This window comes from Taurulus bubalis (genome assembly GCF_910589615.1).
Source record: "Taurulus bubalis genome assembly, chromosome: 12".
Lineage (NCBI taxonomy): Eukaryota > Metazoa > Chordata > Actinopteri > Perciformes > Cottidae > Taurulus > Taurulus bubalis.
The window spans coordinates 4,083,879-4,104,962 of record NC_136600.1 but is presented as its reverse complement, the minus strand read 5'-3'; the positions used below and the strand labels follow the sequence as shown (position 1 = coordinate 4,104,962).

Below are 21,084 nucleotides of genomic sequence, written 5' to 3'. Positions count from 1 at the left end.
TTTTCCAAACCAAATGTTTGTCTTCCTGTATCTACACGGCTGGCCCGGGGAAAAACAGAACCGATAATTGGGCCGAACTAAATGGTGCTGTTGATGAAAATATTTATATGAATTGGTGAACTGTTCTGCCACTCGTACACAGGCCCGTCCAGCAGTAGCATAATCCAATTGACAAAAATTCTCATGAGTTTGCTGCCTGACCAAACAGAGTGACAGGAAGAGAGGATGACATAATACAAACTCCACTCATAAACGCGATGTGTGTTCGTGACATTTGTGCGTGGCCCTGCATGCATGCATGTGCTTGCTGGAGTCCGGGTGTGCGCCTGGCTGCTTTTCTTGCGTGCATGAATGTGGCCGTGTGTGCGTCTGTGTGCGCCTCGCGGTTCTGGGTTCAGTCGGAAAGCTGCCGTCGCACCTGCAGCCCGGGCAGTAAACCCGGCACTTTACCTCCTGCTATTTCCCTCTCTGGATCTAATTTACCCGTGTCAGAGTGTCCTTCTCCCTTTGCACTCTCGTACACTTGCTGTACCTCCTCTTGCCTCGCACTGGAGTCCGGGGCCCCCAACCCGTCTCTCTGCGAGCCATCTCGCCGCTCTGAACTTCTGTAAACAATTGACACAGCCAGCACCTGTGCCGCGGCCCACAGGGAAAGAGCCCACTTAAAACTGTTCAACCATAAAATGACTGGAAAAACCAGCTCCTTTATGTGATCTCAGAACAGGCAAAGTACTCTCTTCTGTGCAATACAGGAAAGAAACACTATACTGTCCATGCTCACCATTTTTCCTGCGTATGGAAAGTATTAGCAGCGATCAGCCATTGCAGTTATTAGCCATGGAGAGGAAGATTGACAAGTCCATCAGACAGTAAATGTACTGTGCGCTGGTCCTGCTGTGTTTCCCTGGAGTGTAATTAGTACCCTGAGCAATTTAGCCAAGGTAACTCGTTTAGCTACTGTGGTACATAGCATCTTTAATGTGTTGAGTATACTGCATCTTTAATCTATAAAATACAAAATGCATTACTTACACCAGGGCAAGAAACATTCCGGCCCCTGGAAACACAGCAAGCCTATGTTATTACAAGACTACCACCACTTGGTTATGCTAGCCATTCGATTAGCTCCAGGGCCTCTTATAGTAACACTGTAGAGTCCCAGAACCCAGTCATGCATGGTACAGCAGGTCTCCAGAACAGGAGAAAGCTCCAGCCTTTACCAGTATGAGATATTCCCTATCCATAAGTAGCATTTCCCAGTAATACCAGAACAGCTGCTGTATTGATTTATTTCGAGCAAAGGCCCCGGCACCAGGACAGCAGTAGCACTGGACCATGGATTTCTCTCAGGAGTGTGTTTGCATTTCAGCCCATGCAAATCTCAATCTCCTCCAATCACACGCATACTTACACAACACAACCGTGCATGCACGCACAATTCCTGGACACACACAGAGCAACAGAAACAGTGTCAATCTAGATACGCACTCTCACAACAGTACATACGCATATAACCCTAAACACGGCATGAAAGAAGTAGCAAACGTTGGAGTGAATGCACACTGAACGTAGCCCATGTAACAATGTGCATGTTGTGCTTTTGGGGCAGCGTGGGAAACAACACTTCAACACAGGCTCAATCAGAATTTGGTCTGAGCATTATCCAACAAAATAAGAATGCTCAGGACCAGGCAGACGCCACCGGTTCTGGAGAGTGAAGCCGATGCCAAAATGCCTTTAACTTGCATTCTCTCTCCTGACCACCAGGTGCGACTCCTCTGGTTGTATAGAAGTCTATATAAATTATTCTACTTCTCTCTTGATTTATTCCCTCAGCAATCATTGTAAACATGAGTTTATGTCTCAATCTCTAGTTTCACGTCCGCAGTCCAAATATGGTAACTTCCGTTCACCGGCTGCAAAAAGTCAAGATGGCGACAGCCGTGATCCAAGATGGCGGCGAGCAAAACGCAGAACTCGAGGCTTCAAAACATCAGTCCACAAACCAATTGGGGACGTCACAACGACTACGTCCACTTATATACAGTCTATGGTTAGGACTGAAATTTGGACTCTATATTTTAAGACCAAGCTCCATGCATTAATTAAATAGAGAAAAATAGAAGAACTGGTCTCCAAATGCTCTTGTACTCCCAATGGAAAGGTTGATATAAAAACCTTGGTGGATAGCTGTAAACGAGTCAAGTGTGTGTGTTTAAGCACTACCATGATGCTAACAGATGTAGAGTGTCCAATTTCAATCAAATATCCAAAATAACAAGTTATCACACGTGACAAGAAAGAATTTACCCAGAGAAAGTGTCAGACTGCAGAACGCCGTCATACTAAACACTAAGTGTCCTAATGCACTTGCAAAAAACGTGCCTCTTTAGGAGAGTTCAGCTTTGAAATCCTGAGTAGAACTTTGATCCGACCCGCTCGCAGGTAGCAGGCTGAACCTGGACTCAAAGCGAGACCTGAGACTTTTAAATCTCTTTGAACTCATAAAACAAAACACATTTCCAACAGTGTGAATAGGGCCGGAGCAGGATTCCCCTGGAACGGAGCGATGCAGTTCTCACAAACAGTGGCCGCTGGTCCCCCACAAGCAGCAGTAAACATAATCACTCACAGAATCGCCCAAGGTGCAAGCACTTGGTCTTTGGTCTTTGTGTGGCTACCAATCCCATGGCATATGAATTAACATCACTATTTTCCACCACAGGGAGAACAGGGAGGATAAATTCATTCAGCATGTGAGAGCTTAGGGCCAAATGACTGGATAATTGCTGGTGGCTGCTTTTTAGTGTCGGCCGTGTTTTGTTTTGGTTGTTTTGAAGAGGGGAGCAGACGCAACACCGAGGTTTGTCGACACGGATGCTGACGAGGACGAGAGACTGTCCGTTTGTCTGAGCCGGTCTCACACGGGTCTTCCTCAACCCGCACACATCTACACACGACACACATATCTGCATGCGTCCATCATTGCCTTGAAGAGACCAGAACACAGATGCCTCCAATCCTACGCTTTTTTTTTGTTTCATAACAATTCCAATCGAAGCGTATTAATAATACATGCAGCTGCACATTGCAAACCTAGCCTACAGTTTCACAAAAACCTTTCACATAATCACTTCACTTCATTCCGTGCACTTTATTTTTACAATACACCCATTTGTAAATATTCATGCTCGCTTTTTATTGCACTCTGTTTTATGTTTATCATTAAATGTGTATTGTTAAATGTGATGCACCTCCCGCCAGGACAAATTCCTTGTATGTGTAAACTTACTTGGCAATAAATGGTCCTGATTCTGATCTGAGTAAAACTACATTAAAAAGTAAAGCAATTTAAATATCATACACAGCACAAATACTGCACATAAACAATAAAAAAAAGGATTTTCCAATAATATTTTAGTATAGTCTTATATACTACACACTATGTATATTATAATAGTAATAATTGCATTACGAGCTGAGAGGAGAGTCCATGTGGATCTCTGACGTGCCGCTGAGAACAAGCTCTTGACAGCCGAGAGCTCTTAAGTCCAGCTGATAGCAGATCCATTAAGGCTGTGTGTAGGACTTAACCGTGAGATGTCTTTATAGTGGTGTCAAAAGAAAAGCTGTGGCACACAGTGAGGCTACAGCAGCAAGCAGTTCAGTATATTTAAGGATATATTCTATGGCAGTCATGGACATGCTATAATAATAATATAACAAGGCTACAATAAGGTGCTCACTAGACCAGTGGTTCTCAAATGGGGGTACGTGAGAATTTATTACACCTTTTTTTCCAACCAAGAATGCTTTGCGCTGTTAGGGGGTTACTTGAAAACACCGATCTAGACTAATGAATCAATGGCTGCAAAAAGGCCCGTCTGTGAGCTGTGTCCACACTTTCATAAAAACATCCTTTAACTACATTAAAGACTCATGACAGGTTTGTTTTGTATCTCGTTCTTAGGAAAACATCCTCTGTCTGAGTCATAGCAGGTTACTTTTACCCCATCTACCTTTTAACCTCCACCTTTTTAATTAGGGCGGCTGGGATTACGCCGTTCATCTGCTTCCTCGCTGTTATTGAGGTACTGCAACCTTTGACCTCAGAGTTGTCTCTACAGCCTGTAATGGGTTGAAACAAGGTCCACTGCTGGAGCAGTGCGGGGTGTGCGCTTAATTTAACACAGATACACTAAAACACAGACACACACACACACACACCTTGGGGGCTCTGTTGGAGGCAGGCCCAAAGGGAGCTGCTGGTGTGTGAGGCACCCTGCTTTAACAGCTGGGAAGAGATGTCATCTCATAACATTGGGCCTGGAAATGGATCCTCCCTAGATACAACCAGCCAGGAGTGTAGGTTCATACATGCATACTCGGGCTCATGAGCCTCATGGTTGGGAGTTAGATGGCGAACCAGCTCTTAAAAGCTTAAGACCGCCATCTCTCTCCTTTCTTTTTCTTCATTAGTTTGTTCCCTCCCTTAAGTCCGTATCTTTTCTTTACATTATATTCTCCCCTCTTCCACTTTCGTTCTCACCTTTTGCTGTTTTACCAAGAATGTTGCCGTGGTGCTATTTTATGAGATTATTGAGGCTGTGCATACTTTTACACACCTCTGCATACATTTAAATAAGATAATACAATTGTCTGTGTGAGCATACAAATTAAAAATATAAATAAAATAGTTTTCAATCTAATATGATGATATCTTTCTTTCTCAAACGCTTTTACAAAAGTCATAAATATATTTAAAATGCAGCCCCAATCCAACAAGTTCTTTGTGAGGTGTAGTAAAGTGGTGGAGTGAGGCAGGTCACAGACACATCCCCTCCCTGCCCTCTCTGGCTGACTCACACGGGTTAAAGATGCAGCGCTACGCTTCCCAAAAATAATATTTCTCACATCGTTAAGAGGTAATACCAATATTTGAGTCCGACGCAGACTAAGCATTGGACTACAACAAGCAAGTGGATTTTATTCCAAGTGTTTGGTCTCTTTGGCATTCTTAGAGGCCAAAACGGAAGAGAAAAACATGATTCCTCTGGAGTGTAATGCCCTAATCTCAGTCCTCACTCTGTGGCCCCATCCTCCCCCACAGAGCCTGCCCTGGTGGTCATTCTCTGAGCAGGGAGTAGCCTCACTGGCCCCGAGGGCCATCACTCACCTGGAGGCAGGTCCGGGTCGCTCGGGGCGGCCTGCTGGAGGCGGCGGGGCTTGGCCGCGGCCTTGGAGCCGTCTGAGACGCTGCGACTGGTGGAGCTCGAGCCGCTCTCATGGTCATCCTGAGGACACACAAGAACGCCGTGAGCACGGGAAGTGAATAAACACTAGTTGGGATAGTTATTTTCAGTTACAACCACATTAAACTAATACTTCATTTTAGTTCCGGGGCTTTGATTAAAACTATTTCATAGCATCCCCCATGTGCCTGTGTTAATCAGGTTGCAGTCGGAGCAACCACATAGAATTACTCCAGCATGTCATTATCATTCTTGACATGTAGATTCATCTACTGTCAATGTTCTACATGTGGGGTGGCATTTTGTTGGGCACAAGAGTTTTTTTTTTTAACTTCAAACAAATGAGAGAAAGAACAATTTTTGTGTTGACGGCTATTTCAATTTGCCCGGGCCGAAACACCAGTTAATCCTTAATGATCCCTCCATCACCTCGTGGAACACATCTCCCTCCACACATGAGCTACCAAAGCTAACCAAACAAAAGTCATAAACTCTAGTTCAGGGGACCAATGTAACCGATCTTATCTAACTGCCGCCTTTATCTTGTTAATGAGGGTAATCCAATTATTAGTGTGCAAACTGTGCACATCAGATGAGAATGGCTCCTCCTGCACGGCTGTGGCAGCAGGGAAAAGAAGAGTGATCAGTGATTACACACCACTGCTGGAGCCTTCCTCCCGACCCCGTTTAACAACCATCACCGCGGGCTCTACAAATAAACTCTGGTCTCTGGATGAGGGTGAAGGTCCCTCCTCCACAACAGCACAAGTCATCGGCACTCACCGACCAACGGCCTGTTAAGCCCAGGAATGCAAGTACGAGATCTGTGTGTGTGTGTGTGTGTGTGTGTGTGTGTGTGTGTGTGTGTGTGTGTGTGTGTGTGTGTGTGTGTGCGTGTGTGTGTGAGATGAAGAAATGGACATCCCCTTCAGCGATGAGCCTGGAGATAAACAAAATCAGCCAAGATTTGGGGATGAGGAGGTTATTTATTGGTTCAGCTTGTAGAGTGCTGCAGACCCTGTGAGTAAGACATGAGGGGCAATTAAAACAATAGCGACACAAGGACAAAAGAGGCCCGACAGCTAAGGACTTTTACTAGATTACTGCAGGGGTAGACACAATTAAGCTTAGCAAATCCACAAAATACAAATATTTATATAGTGATATGTTTAATCACTCTCCTAAGGCTTCAAGCAGAAAAACAAGGCTCTGGTGTCTGATGTCACCCAGCAACAAACCCTGGAGAAGCTCCATTACCAATAAAGAGAGTGACTTTGAGGACTTGTAAAAGTTCTACTGCAGATTGTCACCTTCTCCAGAGGGTCTTGCTTATGGTGTTTCCAAGTTCCAGGAGGAACTCGCGTGTTCACAGCTTTTGAATCGGCTCATTATCCCACTTTAAATGTGTCAAATCTGTTTTTGCATCCAGACGACAAATGTTTGTCAAATTGAGAATCGAGCCAGCACTACTGTAAAAAAAAAAAAAAAACTAAACATGAATTTTTAATTTGGAGAACGACCTATTACATCACCACCAGGGCACAAAAGAACTACTATGACTACGATAGCTGGAGTATACTCCTCTACAACGGCTATGTACAACTGAACAAATACCTCATATTCATTTTCACAGTAGACATACGCCTGCCACAGAGGAAGGTAGAAGGAAAAGAAAGAAAGACAAGAAATAAAATACATTCAAACCATTCTTTAAAAAGCTGAGTGCAAGTGAACCCCCGGTATGGCATTGATTAGGGGTTACTGCAGCACTGTAACCTTTCCACCGTCAGTTAGTCAGACAATACGGAGAAAGACGGGGCAATCACATGTGTTTGGCATTTAAACGAGTGATCAGAGTCTCAGGAGTCGCCTCTTATCCAGACGAAAGTAAACACAGAAGGTGTCAAAACCAAATAGATTTGGCCACTCGGTGCACAGGCACTTCAAGACGAGCAAACCAAAACCCACAACGACACCTTTGGCGCGAGTCACATGTTGTTCATCCTGTAAAGACACGCACCCCAACACAATCAACACACATTCCCTGGTTCTGACAGTGTTTAAATGACCCCTTTCTCTCAGTGCAGTTTAGATAATGAAGATTAGGTTTTAACCATACTGTACTTTGCATAATTTGAGTTGTGGACACACTTGAGAGAAAGAGAGAGAGAGAGAGAGAGAGAGAGAGAGAGAGAGAGAGAGAGAGAGAGAGAGAGAGAGAGAGAGAGAGAGAGAGAATCCCCCAGTGCGGTAAACACGCAATTGCCAAAAGAGACGAGAGAGGCTCTGGCAGAAATATTTACACTTGACTTCAGTAAGGGCCTTTGCGGTAGGGCCGCACTATGCAGGCAGTTCTCTCCCCATCAGTGAGCGCTGGGTATTGGGAAACACAAGGGGAAGAATAATAAATACTTCATCAAGGCTCCAAAGAATAGAGATTGAGAGAAAAATAAGATGTAAATTGTGTTGCTCATTCTTCACACTCCATTTGGTAACTTGTCCTCACTTCCAACGCTGCATTTACGATATTTAGAGATTTAGAAGAGGTAATTACAGTGAGACGTTGCTCACATGTTGAGGTGTTTAGTTTACATCACAATACACTACTCAAGCACATCAGAATTAGAAACAGTCTCCCTCCCCTGCAGACTCTGGTATCTATACCTAAAGGAATGCTGGGCCCTGCAGGCCAAGAGTACATTGAGTTCAACGGCTCAAACTGCCACTAAAGAACAAGACTGCCAAATTTGGAAGTAGCGCAATTAAGCGCTCAATGTCACCGTGGGCAGTGAGCAATTCTCCAGAGGGAAAAAATGCCTTTTCTGAGGGAAGCCCTGGGACAAATGAAGGCCGCCTCAGCTGCTGCCGGGTAAACCGATCCCTCCAATGCCACGGCAGGGCACAGGACGAGGAGGGAGGGATGGAGGGATGGAGGGATGGAGAAGGAGGGGAAGACAGAAGGACCGGGGGGCGGGGCTGCTTCCCCTGCAGGCACGTCAACTCAGCTGTTGACCAAAGATGAGGAAAAAAGGGAAAAGAGGGACAAGAGGCAAAAGAGATAAGTGGTGGGGGGGGGGACAGAGTGAGAGAAAGTGGAGACCAAAAGTGAGACTTGTAGACAATGAAACCAGAACAAAAGCAGAGGGGAAAAGAAGGAAAACGGAGCGGGTCCTGGCAGTGTGAGTGACAGGCAAGAGGGACCCCCTACTCAGAGGGTAAGTGGGCACCCATGGAGGGTTAGGGCACAGGAAGGCCAGGCCTGACCCCCGTGCAGACGTCTGGCTCAGTCAGGGACCGGGAGGCGGTGCGCTGAGCCCGTCTGGAGGGTCGACCCTCACCGGAGCTGCTCAACACATTAGCCGAACCACCACCTCCAGCTATTAAAAACAGCGCCTCTGCAGACACTGTCACAGTCGTACTAGTACAAACAAACGAGCTAGAACTCTCACCAGAAACCAGTCAAGCCTCAACTGCCACAGGCCGTGTCATGCATGTGTACATTGTGACTGTGACTAAGTGAAACTAAGAAAAGAATTTAAAAATACAAATATGTTTGGCGAAGTGGATTTCAGGTCACAGCAGGCAGACATTTGAACAGTGTGATGATAATTAATAGGACTCAATAACTGTGTCGTCCAATAGAATTTTATTCTAAATGCATGTGTTTTCCGGGCTTCTGTTTAAATCGTTTCAAAAAGAAGTTTAACATACACTTTCAAATCATTTTAGCCCACTGGAAATAATGTATACATTACTCAGAGTAAAGTGTGGGGGGAAAACAGAATAATGGCTTTTCTGCTCTTTCTTGCCATTTGAGGCTTTTCCCTTTGACATCTGTTGGCCTTGAACAAAAACTAAAATTGCTAGTTTGTTTTTATTCCCATTGTACGTTTCTTGAAAAATAAAATATGACATTTTCTTCTTTTTTCCTCCACAAATTACAAAGCAATTTTTCAATTTCAGTTGAACACACAGGGAAAAAAAGTGTTGGCAGAGATTAGCAGTTGACTACCCCGCAACTGCCTGATCTTTGAAACCCAGACATTTTTAAAACTGGTCAATTTCACACAGTTTCAGCAGATTAATGGCTGCACGCTGAAGACCATTGCTGGATAAACACGCTCTCTGTTATTGTTGTTTTTTCCTCCGCAGGTTGCTGAGCGAACTCATGCTGACATCAAAGCAGCAGGCCTGCAGATTGGAGGACAGGCAGTGGAGGGTGAACGCCTATGGAGTGAGAAAATAAATGAAGGAAACCCAATAGCTCCTTATCTCAGACAGACCCCCCACCCCCCATCCCACCCACTCCAAATCACTCACATACACAGACACACTCACTGGGTCTGACAAGCAGAGGCCCTGTCCCCCATGTCAGGGCCCACGGAGCACCATCCCTGGGGAGGATCCAGCAATCAGACCTCCCTCCTTCAACAAAAACACTCACAGACAACACATTTTGCCGTATAATAATAGAAAACCTCTCTAATATTGGCTGCCAGGGAATAGCACAAACCCCCCATTATCCCTCCTTTTCATCTTCCTAATCTACAAGCCGTGTCGATGTGATCTTCTTTGCCCCTCTGCTTATTCTAGAGCTCCTCGTCTCATCCATAACCCGCTAGTCTGAAGCTTGTTTAAACAGCGATGACCCTGGTTCTCGTACGAATGGCTTCCAGCTGGCACCGAGGGGGAACGGGAGACGGGAAAAGTGGCCCGCCATTTTCGCACACACGGTCACGGTTTGGGACGGTTCCAGCGATGTCAAAAAACGGTACGCGGCCATTGATGACGACCCCCGCTGGAATGTGAACTGGAGAGAACGGAGCTCATCGTGGGTTGACTCAAATTACCTTTTCTTTAACGTCCCTTGGCTTTCGAACACATCCATCAGCCCAACTAAAAATTAGCTGCTAATGGGTTTTTAATGAAATTGTTACAAATGCAGAAAGCCATTACGCCATGATTAAAGACAGTGGTTTCATTTTCTCCTCACACTGAGGTAGACTAGAGAACCAGCCAGACCACAGGATTTCTCACACTCACTACATGAACAATCATTCTTAATACTCCAATTATTGCTCTGCAATTCACATACAAATACACTAGAAAAGTACACTAAACAAATACTGAGATCCAACACAACACGCAAAAGCATGCGCGCAGTCTGCCCAAACTAAACATAAAGACCCTTACTGTAAACCACGCAGCAGAGCCGTGCAGCTGGGATCCATGGCATTGGAGGGATTAGAGCCCAGATGAATATCACGTCCTGTGACATTCTGAATAATTATCTCAATGAAAACATTTCATGACAAAAATGTGGTCTCTCTCCGTTGCTCTACTTCTCTTCGAGTAATTAAATCCACTACTGAGAAAGAGAATCCTCACTTTCACTGCCTTCTGTGCACTGCAGTAATGAATTATTACAGTCCAGAAATGCACACGATGTGCATGTATTTCAACGAGCTGAACTGGTGTATTCTTTAGCTTTGTTTCTCTGAGCAGATGAGGAAACCAGTGTGAAACCAGTGTAAAACCAGTGTAAAACCAGTGTAAAACCAGTGTAAAACTAGTGTAAGACCAATGTAAGACCAGTGTAAAACTAGTGTAAGACCAATGTAAGACCATTGTAAAACTAGTGTAAGACCAGTGTAAGACCAGTGTAAGACCAATGTAAGACCAGTGTAAAACCAGTGTAAGACCAGTGTAAGATCAGTGTAAAACCAATGTAAGACCAGTGTAAGATCAGTGTAAAACCAGTGTAAAACCAGTGTAAGACCAATGTAAGACCAGTGTAAAACCAGTGTAAAACCAGTGTAAGACCAGTGTAAAACCAGTGTAAAACCAGTGTAAGACCAGTGTAAAACTAGTGTAAGACCAATGTAAGACCAGTGTAAGATCAGTGTAAAACCAGTGTAAAACCAGTGTAAAACCAGTGTTACAGAGGAAGTGCAACTTTTCTGAAAAAGCTCAGATTAAAAGCTACTTTCATGATTTTGGAAGGTGAAGTGTTTCTATGAAAAAGGTCTAGTAGTGCATGGTAAAATGCTGCTAAAACGATCACTTAACCATAGTTTACAAATTTATAGAAAATAGCAAAGATGGCACAGTTATGAAATCCAACTATTCAGGGCATACTGCATGTTAACCGTCAGTTAAACTAAATACCCTCGACTTGATATAAAGGGAAGACGGTTCATAAATTGATGCATCCCGCTCTTGTTATTTTCTTTATAGTCAAATGAATTATCTGTAAGTTGTGTTTTTCCAAACCGTCATACTTACACATATACATAATTACCGCGACCACGACAGAGAATAAACAGACTTGTGGGCTTTCTTTCGAATCAATAAAAATATATGTATGTAATAGCAGAAGTGCAACGCAGCACATTTAATCCCTGCAAACGGTTACAATGAAAGCACTCGGACACTTTTCCAAGCATAGGTCTCCTTTCTCTCAAAGAGCCCAAATATATAACATGTTCCTTAAAGAGGGGGCAGCAGGGACGTGGAAAGGAGTCCAACGCCAAAAGGAGAACGCACAATTACAAAACTATTTAGTTCTGAAGCGGGAGGAATCACGACAGCACCGGTGATGTCATGCTGGAGGTCTCGGCCAAGAGTGCCTCCACTGTACCCAAGTCAAACCGGCTATGTTTAATATCTGCTCCAACATGCCCAGAACCACACCGGAGATAAACAGGGATCCCCCTTATGGACTAGACCCTCCTGACATCGCGATGTCAGCCCACGATTATTAAAAATGCCGTATGCAAATGGTGTATGCAAAAGTAGTTGACGAGTAAAACACGTCATAAACCAGTTTCTCCATCGCACCATATTTTATCATGAGTAAAAGAACATCCTGAAGTACGATTTGATGGATGACATTGTTGGAATATGTTCCTTTTATTCCCAATGGCCGATTACCTGTTCTGTGGCTTGTGACGGTTACATTGTTACACGCCACTCATAAAAACAATTAACACTGGTGCATCTTTCCAGGGTAAGGAGGCTCTCAACGTGTGCAATTTCATTTAATGAATGGGTAGCTACATGGCTGGATTATTTGGAAGAGAGAACACCCAATTGGTAAGTAAGTTAAACGGTTGAATGATTTCTATTCCTCCCCGTCTGCCAGTCCTGTAATGTGGACAAAGAGCCAACGGTGTTGCATCATATGTTCGAGAGATAACTTTCGTGAGGAGAAATAGTAGTTTCCATGTCATACATGTCATATATAACATGAAAACTATGTGGCAGCCTGCTGCAAAATCAGCTCTTTCCTTGGCCAAAATGGTTTATGCAATATTTTCTAACCCTATGGCCAGAAAGAATAATGTGTTGAAGGTTTTTGGAGTTTTTAATGGAGTGGAGGGCTGCTCTCTGACAAACGTATGTCTGCTGTAGTCCACGTTGAAACGTATAAAACTCTGTCATGCATTGGAAACTGTTTGGAAACAGGCAGGCACTTTAAAAATAAATACTTGGCAGAAGAGCCGTCAGTGCCGTTCTTTGCTCTGTATTCAATGAAGGAATACTCTCCAGTTGTGATGTAACGGATGCTATTGCGTCGCGTCACACACCCAAAGCTGCCTGTAGCTCCACACAGGACACGCATCGGTCCGTGCTCTGGCTTACCGCACACAAACGCATTACTTGAAGCCTGAAAAAATGGATTTTCGTGCGATATGTGATCCTGCAATTCTCGCCCAACCTTGTAAGAATCCACTTCCGTGCAAGCTAAGTATTTAACAGTTGTTTAGATTACTATAACGGGAGTTAATCACATGCACACAGATATTTTCAGTCAAAGCAGACCCTCTTCGTGTGTGGCCCATGTCCGGCCACGCGTGACTCGTGCCGACTGCACAGCCATCGGACAGTCAAAGCTTAGTTAGAGCGACAGTTTGCAAAATGTTCTATCTAGCTACTAAGAGAGACAAAGATCTGCACATTGTCCTAAGTAAAACAACCCAAACTGTAAAGACTCACAAACCCAGCCTTGCACTTAGTGCTCTTTGATAAGGACCTATCCTACAGCATTTTAGTAACATGTAACAATCAGTGCCACTACTTTCCTCTCCTGAATGTGACCCGTGGAAGTGATTTGAGCTCTACCATGGACCTACATTCTGTCGTATTGGTTTAAACCCCAAGACATTATCTTATGTCTTAAAATCTTAGTAATACCAGCAGAAACCAATCTTGTGTTTACGGTACAGTAGCTGTTGCTGCTCCAGTTAAAGTGTGCATAATTCTCCATTAATCTAGTAAATCTCAAAGCCAGTGTATTCATGCATGAAATCGGTTTCTTTGTTACAAAATAGCTGTTTTGCTTGTTATTTCTCCACAACAGTAAGCAGGTCAGCGGTAAGACGTTTCAAAGCAGACGGAGAGCTGAGGTCAGCGTTCTTTCATCCCCCGCTAACAATGTTTTGTTTTCCACAATTGACGTTCAAACAAAAAGATTTGAAGTCAAAGTTGCTCTAATCCCGAGACTTGATGAAAAGCCAAGAACACGGCATTCAGACCGACAGGCTAGCGACTAGTTCTGAATTTGGAACCCGGCTGAACGGTCTAGAACACTGCTGTCTCCGTTTTCCTTTCATTGGAGTCCATTGAAACTCTGCCCAGTGACCTCTTGATGTTAACATGCGATGTTGCTGGTGACCTGCAGTGCACTTTTAGTGTTATTGCACCTGACACGCATAACTTTTGTCTCACTGCTGAAAAGTAGCAAAGAGTGTGGAAGAAGAAGAGCGACGGAAACAACGGTTAGAGAACAAAAAACCAAGACAGAAAAGCGGGAGGGAGAGTGTGTATGGGGTGGGAGGGAGACGACTCAGAGGGAGAGAATGGGAAAGAGGGAGAAATTGTTCCTGATTTAGATCTGAGAGGCTCTGGTCCTTCAGATGTCTCCATCAGCTAACCACAAGCCCAGGCTGAGCATGTGAGGCATGCTGCTTACGCTGGCACAGCTACCCCCTAATGCTAATAACTGCAATGTGTTAGCTACAATAAAACACTCCACGCAGACCCCTGACACACACACTCACACTCTCTCTCACTCACTTTCTCACACACACACACACACACACACACACACACACACACAGAAAAAAGCCCACACATCTTAGTTGAGTCCACTAGGACACACATGGGGAAATTCCCAAACACTTTTATCTAACCTGTTGATTTCTAATCCAAATATTAACTAGTGCTCAGTTAAAATATATCATTTAGTTAATCTATCCAAGCAAGAATTGCTAATTTCCTACATGAAATTAATTAATAACCTTTACAAATGGTAAAGGAAATGAGCATCCTATAGAGATATGTTTATCTTAATTTGGCGAGTTGCAGAAAAACTGATTTTAACATAAACTGCCACTCATCTGTCGAGAACTGAACCATCCCCGCTTCTTCATACACAATATTAAGTACATCATACAAGACATAAGCACCTCTTGAACGATGTAAGCGCCATCCTCCAGGACCGGCACTAGCAGTGGCTGAGGCTACTCTGACAACTTAATTGCACATGTGAGGTGCAGCTGGAAGGCATGCACTGCAGAGGCCTAAGTGTTCTTGGAGAGTATCAATGTTCTGAAACCAGCAAGATAGAATAAATCAAAACGGAGAGAAATGGGAGAGGACTTTCCGTCAGTGTTGAGAAATACCAAAGCCATATTGCAGGAGGTTTCGAGCACGCAAGCGGAATGCAGCAGGCCTCGTGTTTGCATAGCTTTTCATGCACCGGGTTCCAGAGCAACTGAGGTGCTGTCATCATTCATCAGCTTACTTGAGAGATGGAAAACTGTCAACCTTACTTTGGAAAAAAGAAATCATTTCAATTTCATCCTTGGAGCCGTGACCAAGTTCTTGACCGAGGATCCCAGGTCTCCTCTTGTCTTCATCGGCGTAATGAAAGAAGACATTTTTCAACTCTTACCTTAAATTTGAATGACAAACCAATAAAACTAGAGGCCTGCACCTGGCCAATAGCCAGGAAATAACATTTCAAAAAAAGGTTCAAATATAGTTTGAAAATTAAATGTTTTTATGTCTGTAACAGCTGCTTTTCACTCATGTCTGAGTACATAATGTCTGTAATGTTACTAAACTCTAACGTCTGAACACATAGTTGTGAGACAGAACAGATTGCAAAGTTGTATTTGGTTTGAGGATTAACCCTTTGTTTCTGCTCGGGCTGGTTTGGCTTGTTCTGAGCTGCTCGAAAAAGTTTCACATCTTTCCCCAATTAAAATGATGTTAGAAATCCTGAGCATGCAAAGCTGAGAGAACGTTTGAGTCTTCTTCATTCCCGTTAGGGGTGTGTGAAATATCTGCAAGTCGTAGGAACCCCTGAGGTCAAACTTTTAATCTGCAAACATTTAAACCACGGCTTAAAATCTCAAGCCTTACTTCCAACTGTTAATTAATACCAGTTTTGTGAAATATGAACATGATTTGACCTCATACTTAATATCTCTGTGATGCTGTATCTCAAACAATCAGCATCCCGGTATCTCTGCTCTCTGTTCTCTTGTCAACTGGAAAGTATTCATCAAAACATTTTAATGAAAGATTAGAAGCACATTCAACTCTGCATGAGAATTAGTTTTATCATGTTGGTCATTTTAAACAAGCAATGTGACAAATGTCAAGCCAGGGCGATGCGCTTATTCCAGATCTACATGTTTATTATCTTTTCAGCTAACCATGTGCCGTCTCCACACAATCCCTTTCTCGTGCCTCCCTCGGTGTGGAGAGTGACACGTTGTGCAATTATTCATATTACATTCTTCTTCTCTTACCCACACACTACAGGCGCCCTGGCCGGCCGAGATAAAAGCAAACACCAGCGAGTCCGCCACATTGTGGGGGCAAGTGGAATCTAACTCATGTACAAACACACAACAAAGAGCGTGTGGGGGCTACTTCTGTAACCCATCAGAACTCCTCTGGCGTTAGGAATCATTAAGTGTTGAATATAAAATGTGTTATGGATAGATGATCTATGGATAGAGCTGAATTTAGTATTGGAAAAATACGATTTACACTCTACCACGTAGATTGGCTACTGATTGGCTCAAGATTTTTTTCGGTTAACCTGGCCTGCCTTAAATGGCGTCATCATTTCTAAAATAAGAGTGAAATTATTCATAGGTCAAAAGGGGTGAGGGTCTGCTAAATGGAGCACACACTCACCCTGAGACATAAAACACAGACCCCCCACAGTTTGTGTAACACAGTCATACAGGCCTACCTTTCTCCACCGAGGCAGTCAGTTACCGTGTTACTCCTTTTTGTCACTTTCTGTCTCACCCCAAAATAATATTATATATATATATATATATATATATATATATATATATATATCCATCTCTATAAATGTAGTGATATGGAGATTATCATAATGATAAATGACCCACATCTGGTTGCGTTAGTCTGTGCATTACCCCAAAAAACTAAATGAAGGAAACTAATGAAGCCTGTTGTGTCACACTCGCAACATAAAGTGGTAAACGTGCTCCCTAATTTAATGCAACATCTCCCTGTAGTGTCTGTTTAGATTTAAAAGCACGTGCTGTTCCTAATTGCGACACATTATCTCCCCAGAATGTCTGTCCAAAGAAAGCACTAATAAAGCAAACATTAGCCCTAATTGCGAGGTAATCACTTCCCAGACTGCAATATCTCCGGGAGCAACCGGCAAGTAATGCGCTCCATTGAAGGATTGCTGTAGTCCGGATGGCCTGAGAGCAGGGATTAAATACTGGAGCGGCAGCATCCTGCCAAGAGTGTATTGATCACCACTTGACTCACTGGGCGCAGGAAGCCGTTGGGCTCAATTCCCCCTCCTCCCCCTGCCCAACAGCTTTCCTGTGTCTGAAGAGCTGAAGTAACCTCATCCCACCAGAAAAACCAAAACTTCATCAAACCTCAAAGACGAAGGAGACTAACGCTGTGGGTTGAGCAGCGTTGGCTGACTCACGGCCCTCTGACGCTTGACTTTCTTTTGTTCATTCTTAAGACAGACTTGCTGAGCATAACAACATGGATGCCTTCCCTCGATTGAAGAATCCTGTCACCGAGTGGGTTCTCTGAGGATATCCACACACAGAACATGTGACGAAGACAGAGGGCATCCTCATATCTCTGGTCATAGACTCCTCCCCACTATCGTCAAATCCAGTCTCACCTGTAATATTTCCAAATCTGGCCAATACAAGACAAAATGTTGCTATAATGCACACCCCATCCATATAGAACAGTGATGTTCAACCAGTGAGCCGTGAGAGATCAACAGGTGTGCCGTGGGCAAATGTCCAATTTCACTTAATCGGTCCAAAAAATTATTATTTATTGACGCAAATAATGTTCCATTGTTGAGCATCTGAGCCTGCAATATATATTGGCTGGCCTAGTAATGAAATACTCTTCCATGCCAGTAGGTAGTGCAATACTGTTCTACCATATATGCTGTATTATGCTACAAGGTGACATTTTGTAACTTTTTTGGTTGTTGGTGTGTCGCAGGATTTTTTTATTGTAGAAATCCGCCCATGGGTCATAAAACAAACAATGCATATGGGATTTCAGGAAAGTTTTACATGAAGGCCTGATAAACTATAAACTGTCTGGAGGTTTCTTCTTCATGGCCATCAAAATACTGCCATTTTATGACAAAATACAAGCAAATGTACGGAGAGCAACACACAGAGCCTTTCAGAAGCACTCCCAAGCAGATGCGCTCTGACGTTCAGTCCACTTCTGTCTCTCTGTACTTGTCTTTCATCAGAGAACTCGTTTTGGCTTCCAACCAGCCTGAGGAGTCTACTATGTGCCAACATTACTGCATCTTCTTATTATTTACAGTAAGAGATGGGTTTTGTTACTGCCTCGGGGGGTTGGATTCAAGGAAAGTGGATTCTCCGGAGCGCCGCGTCTGTCTCTTCGGTCCCGCTGAGCTGATGATCAGACGGATTTATGGTGCAATCTCTGTAAGCCATTTGCTCCCTGCGAGCCGGAGAATCAAAGGCAAGATTTCCGGATGGCATTGGGACAGAGATTATCCAGTTTGTGCTATCTGATTGCAAACTTCCACGGGGCTGTTTTCTTTTACTTGTTTAACTTTTTCCTTTGTGTTTGCTGACTTGTGAAAGAAGAGCTGCACAGGCACAAACTGACTGGCTCTCATTCTGCCAGAGGAGACTGGCCGACAGTGAAGGCGCATCCATTGAATGTTTTACTTGATGACACTTGATGACTGTTTGTCAGCACGTTCACACTCCGTCAACGAGAAGGACGTAACTCAACTCAACCCAGTAACAGGTTTAGCATAACTACAACAGTCCACTACGACAGACTTAACACAGCAGCTGGGAACGGACCATACATCCCAGGTGTCCTAGGGGATTGTGGACTCAACCACTGGGTGGCAAATCCACATGCTGAAGCATCCACAGTATAACTCACCAACCAGGTCACAATGTTTTCAACCTGTGTGTAATGTATTGTTTGATATTAAAAAGTCATGTATTATATCTATAGACTTCTGTTTAACTTCGGAAACCAAAGAAGTAATCGACAACCTTGGGAAGGCCTTGGCGATGTGGAGACCATCACATATCCCAATATTTTTTACCAAATACCTCGATATTAATGTTATCGAGTGATATACTGATAATGATATACAATTGTTGACCTTTGGTGCTTTCATAAGGTATTTACACAATCCGATTTTTGATAAATAATCAGCAGTAATGGATATACCAGTAGTTAATGTAATGACTGAGTGGGTAAAGGTAAATAATAGATCAACTAGAGCAGTCTGCTAATTTCAGAAAATTGCCTCACGTTACTGTAAAGCAGCCTTTGAAACCAGAAAAAAGACAACACCTAGGCCTTATTACCATATTTAAAATCTAAGACGATATCTGGCCTCGATAATCGATATATTGCCCAGCCGTATCTTTTTTTTTTCAGAAGGGGTTTCCCTAATTCACATGTATTACCCATGAGCAATGAGGTCTGGTGGTGTAAAGCCCTAAAAATAGTTTGGAAGGAATCTAGCAGAAGAAAGGGCCAAATGCCAAACCAACAAGTCTCAGAGGCACCTCCCCAAATCATCTTGAGGCAATGCATCAATCAGAACCTCCACATCAGTGGCAAATGCACTCAGCGGCCATAAAACTCCCAGATCAAGCAGCGAGCCGAGCCAAAACCAGAAAGGCTCTCCTCGGTAAACCCAAGCCCTTATCTTTGTCTCGTAAAGAACTAAAGAGAGCCTGAGAGTGTTACGATCCACTGTAACTGCTGTCCAGCACAGTACCTCTCTGTCTTTGCTGATCACACCTCATCATCAACATCTGGAGCAGTTTACATAGATATCAACACACACAAAACATCACACCAATGCTAGCCGTTAGGTCTTTCATTAAGGCCTCTATTAGCGACAAATTCAAGAACAAAACTTCTACAAACAGCCGCACATCAATTCTATCTAAGGCTTTATCAATCTCTTCATTATAGGGGGAAGCTTGGAAGCAGGGATGCTTTCAATCAAATGCTCAGTATTGCATCACAAACCAGCTCAAATGCACCACATGTGAGCTGAAAACATTCAAATGACAACCGCCTAAAGAAAAAAATGACCAAATGTAGAAAAAATTGTCCCGCATGGGAATAGTTTGGTGTGACGCTGTTAAAACTGGAGATCGCTGCTAACTCCTTCCATGAGATTTCCACGGGGAGACTTATGGGTTCTATTAATAACTGCAGGTTCCATAGGAGGCTCTGTATATGGAAAGACAGATTTTAAAAGCATTGTTTTATCTCGTGCCGCTCTTTTCAGATTGCTTTTTAATTTAGAACGGACTTAGATCAAACGGCTCATTCGTATCGAGTAACTCAAGAGGGGCCACATCGAGTGTGTCTTTGCACAAGAGGAAAGACGTTCAAGTTGACTACGACAAAACCCTTTCATCCCCATGACCAATCTCCTGTTACATACATTGAGCGCTTAGGCATAGACCAGGGCTTAGTCTAATTTCACGTGGAGATGTCCACACTAATTATTCCACTCATTCAAGAACTACGATGATTTACATTTTTGGACTTAGAAACTGAAACTGAATAGAAAAGTCCAAGGGCATAAATGACCTACATGTACACTAGATCTGACAACTAAACCAAAGTGGTAGTGATTTGATGTGAACAGTGTCTAATCTTCAAACAATGCGGACAGCGGGAACACGATCACTTTCTAAGCTTGCTTCAGTCACTTTAGGACATAACAAGGCACATATGAAACATAATGTATTTTCTTCCTAAAATGGCCTCCAGTTTGTAAAATTGAACCTCAAAAACAAGTTGACAAATTTTTGTTCTATTACTTTGTGCGCTACAAGTCCTCATTACAGCTCATTTGAAGCACTTACACTGTCAGCAGGAGCTGTAATCTCCGACTGCTGCTAAACGCCCAAATTTCCACATTTGCTGGAAACTATAATTGTGAGCTGCTCTTGGTGCCTTGCAGATGGGCCCTATTGAGCAATCTGAATATCCCTAATATTACCCAGTTCATCTCGAGGGGAAGCACGAACATAAAATGAAAAAGGTCCAAATAATTCCGGTCAAATTACACAGCTCTTAATGAACTTCAAAGGACGTACGGATGTTTTCACAGGCCAGCGCTCAGGCTTTAACAGTAATTAGGAAAACAAACCGTATTAATGATATCATTTATCATTTCCACACTTTGGCCGCATGAGGCCCACCGCAAAGTTCCTGTCTCTACTGGACAAAAGAAACACTAGTA

The 21,084-nt window shown here is 43.5% G+C and overlaps 1 protein-coding gene across 1 annotated transcript in view; it reads right to left on the bottom strand.

The window, feature by feature from the left end:
* vps13b (vacuolar protein sorting 13 homolog B) overlaps positions 1–21,084 on the bottom strand; it is a gene marked incomplete at its 5' end in the record, with an annotated part of 310,239 nt that overhangs the window by 283,979 nt on the left and 5,176 nt on the right. The window contains one exon of the mRNA XM_079226893.1: positions 5,177–5,294. Coding sequence (XP_079083019.1) covers positions 5,177–5,294 — 118 coding nt within the window. The remainder of the gene's footprint in view (positions 1–5,176; positions 5,295–21,084) is intronic.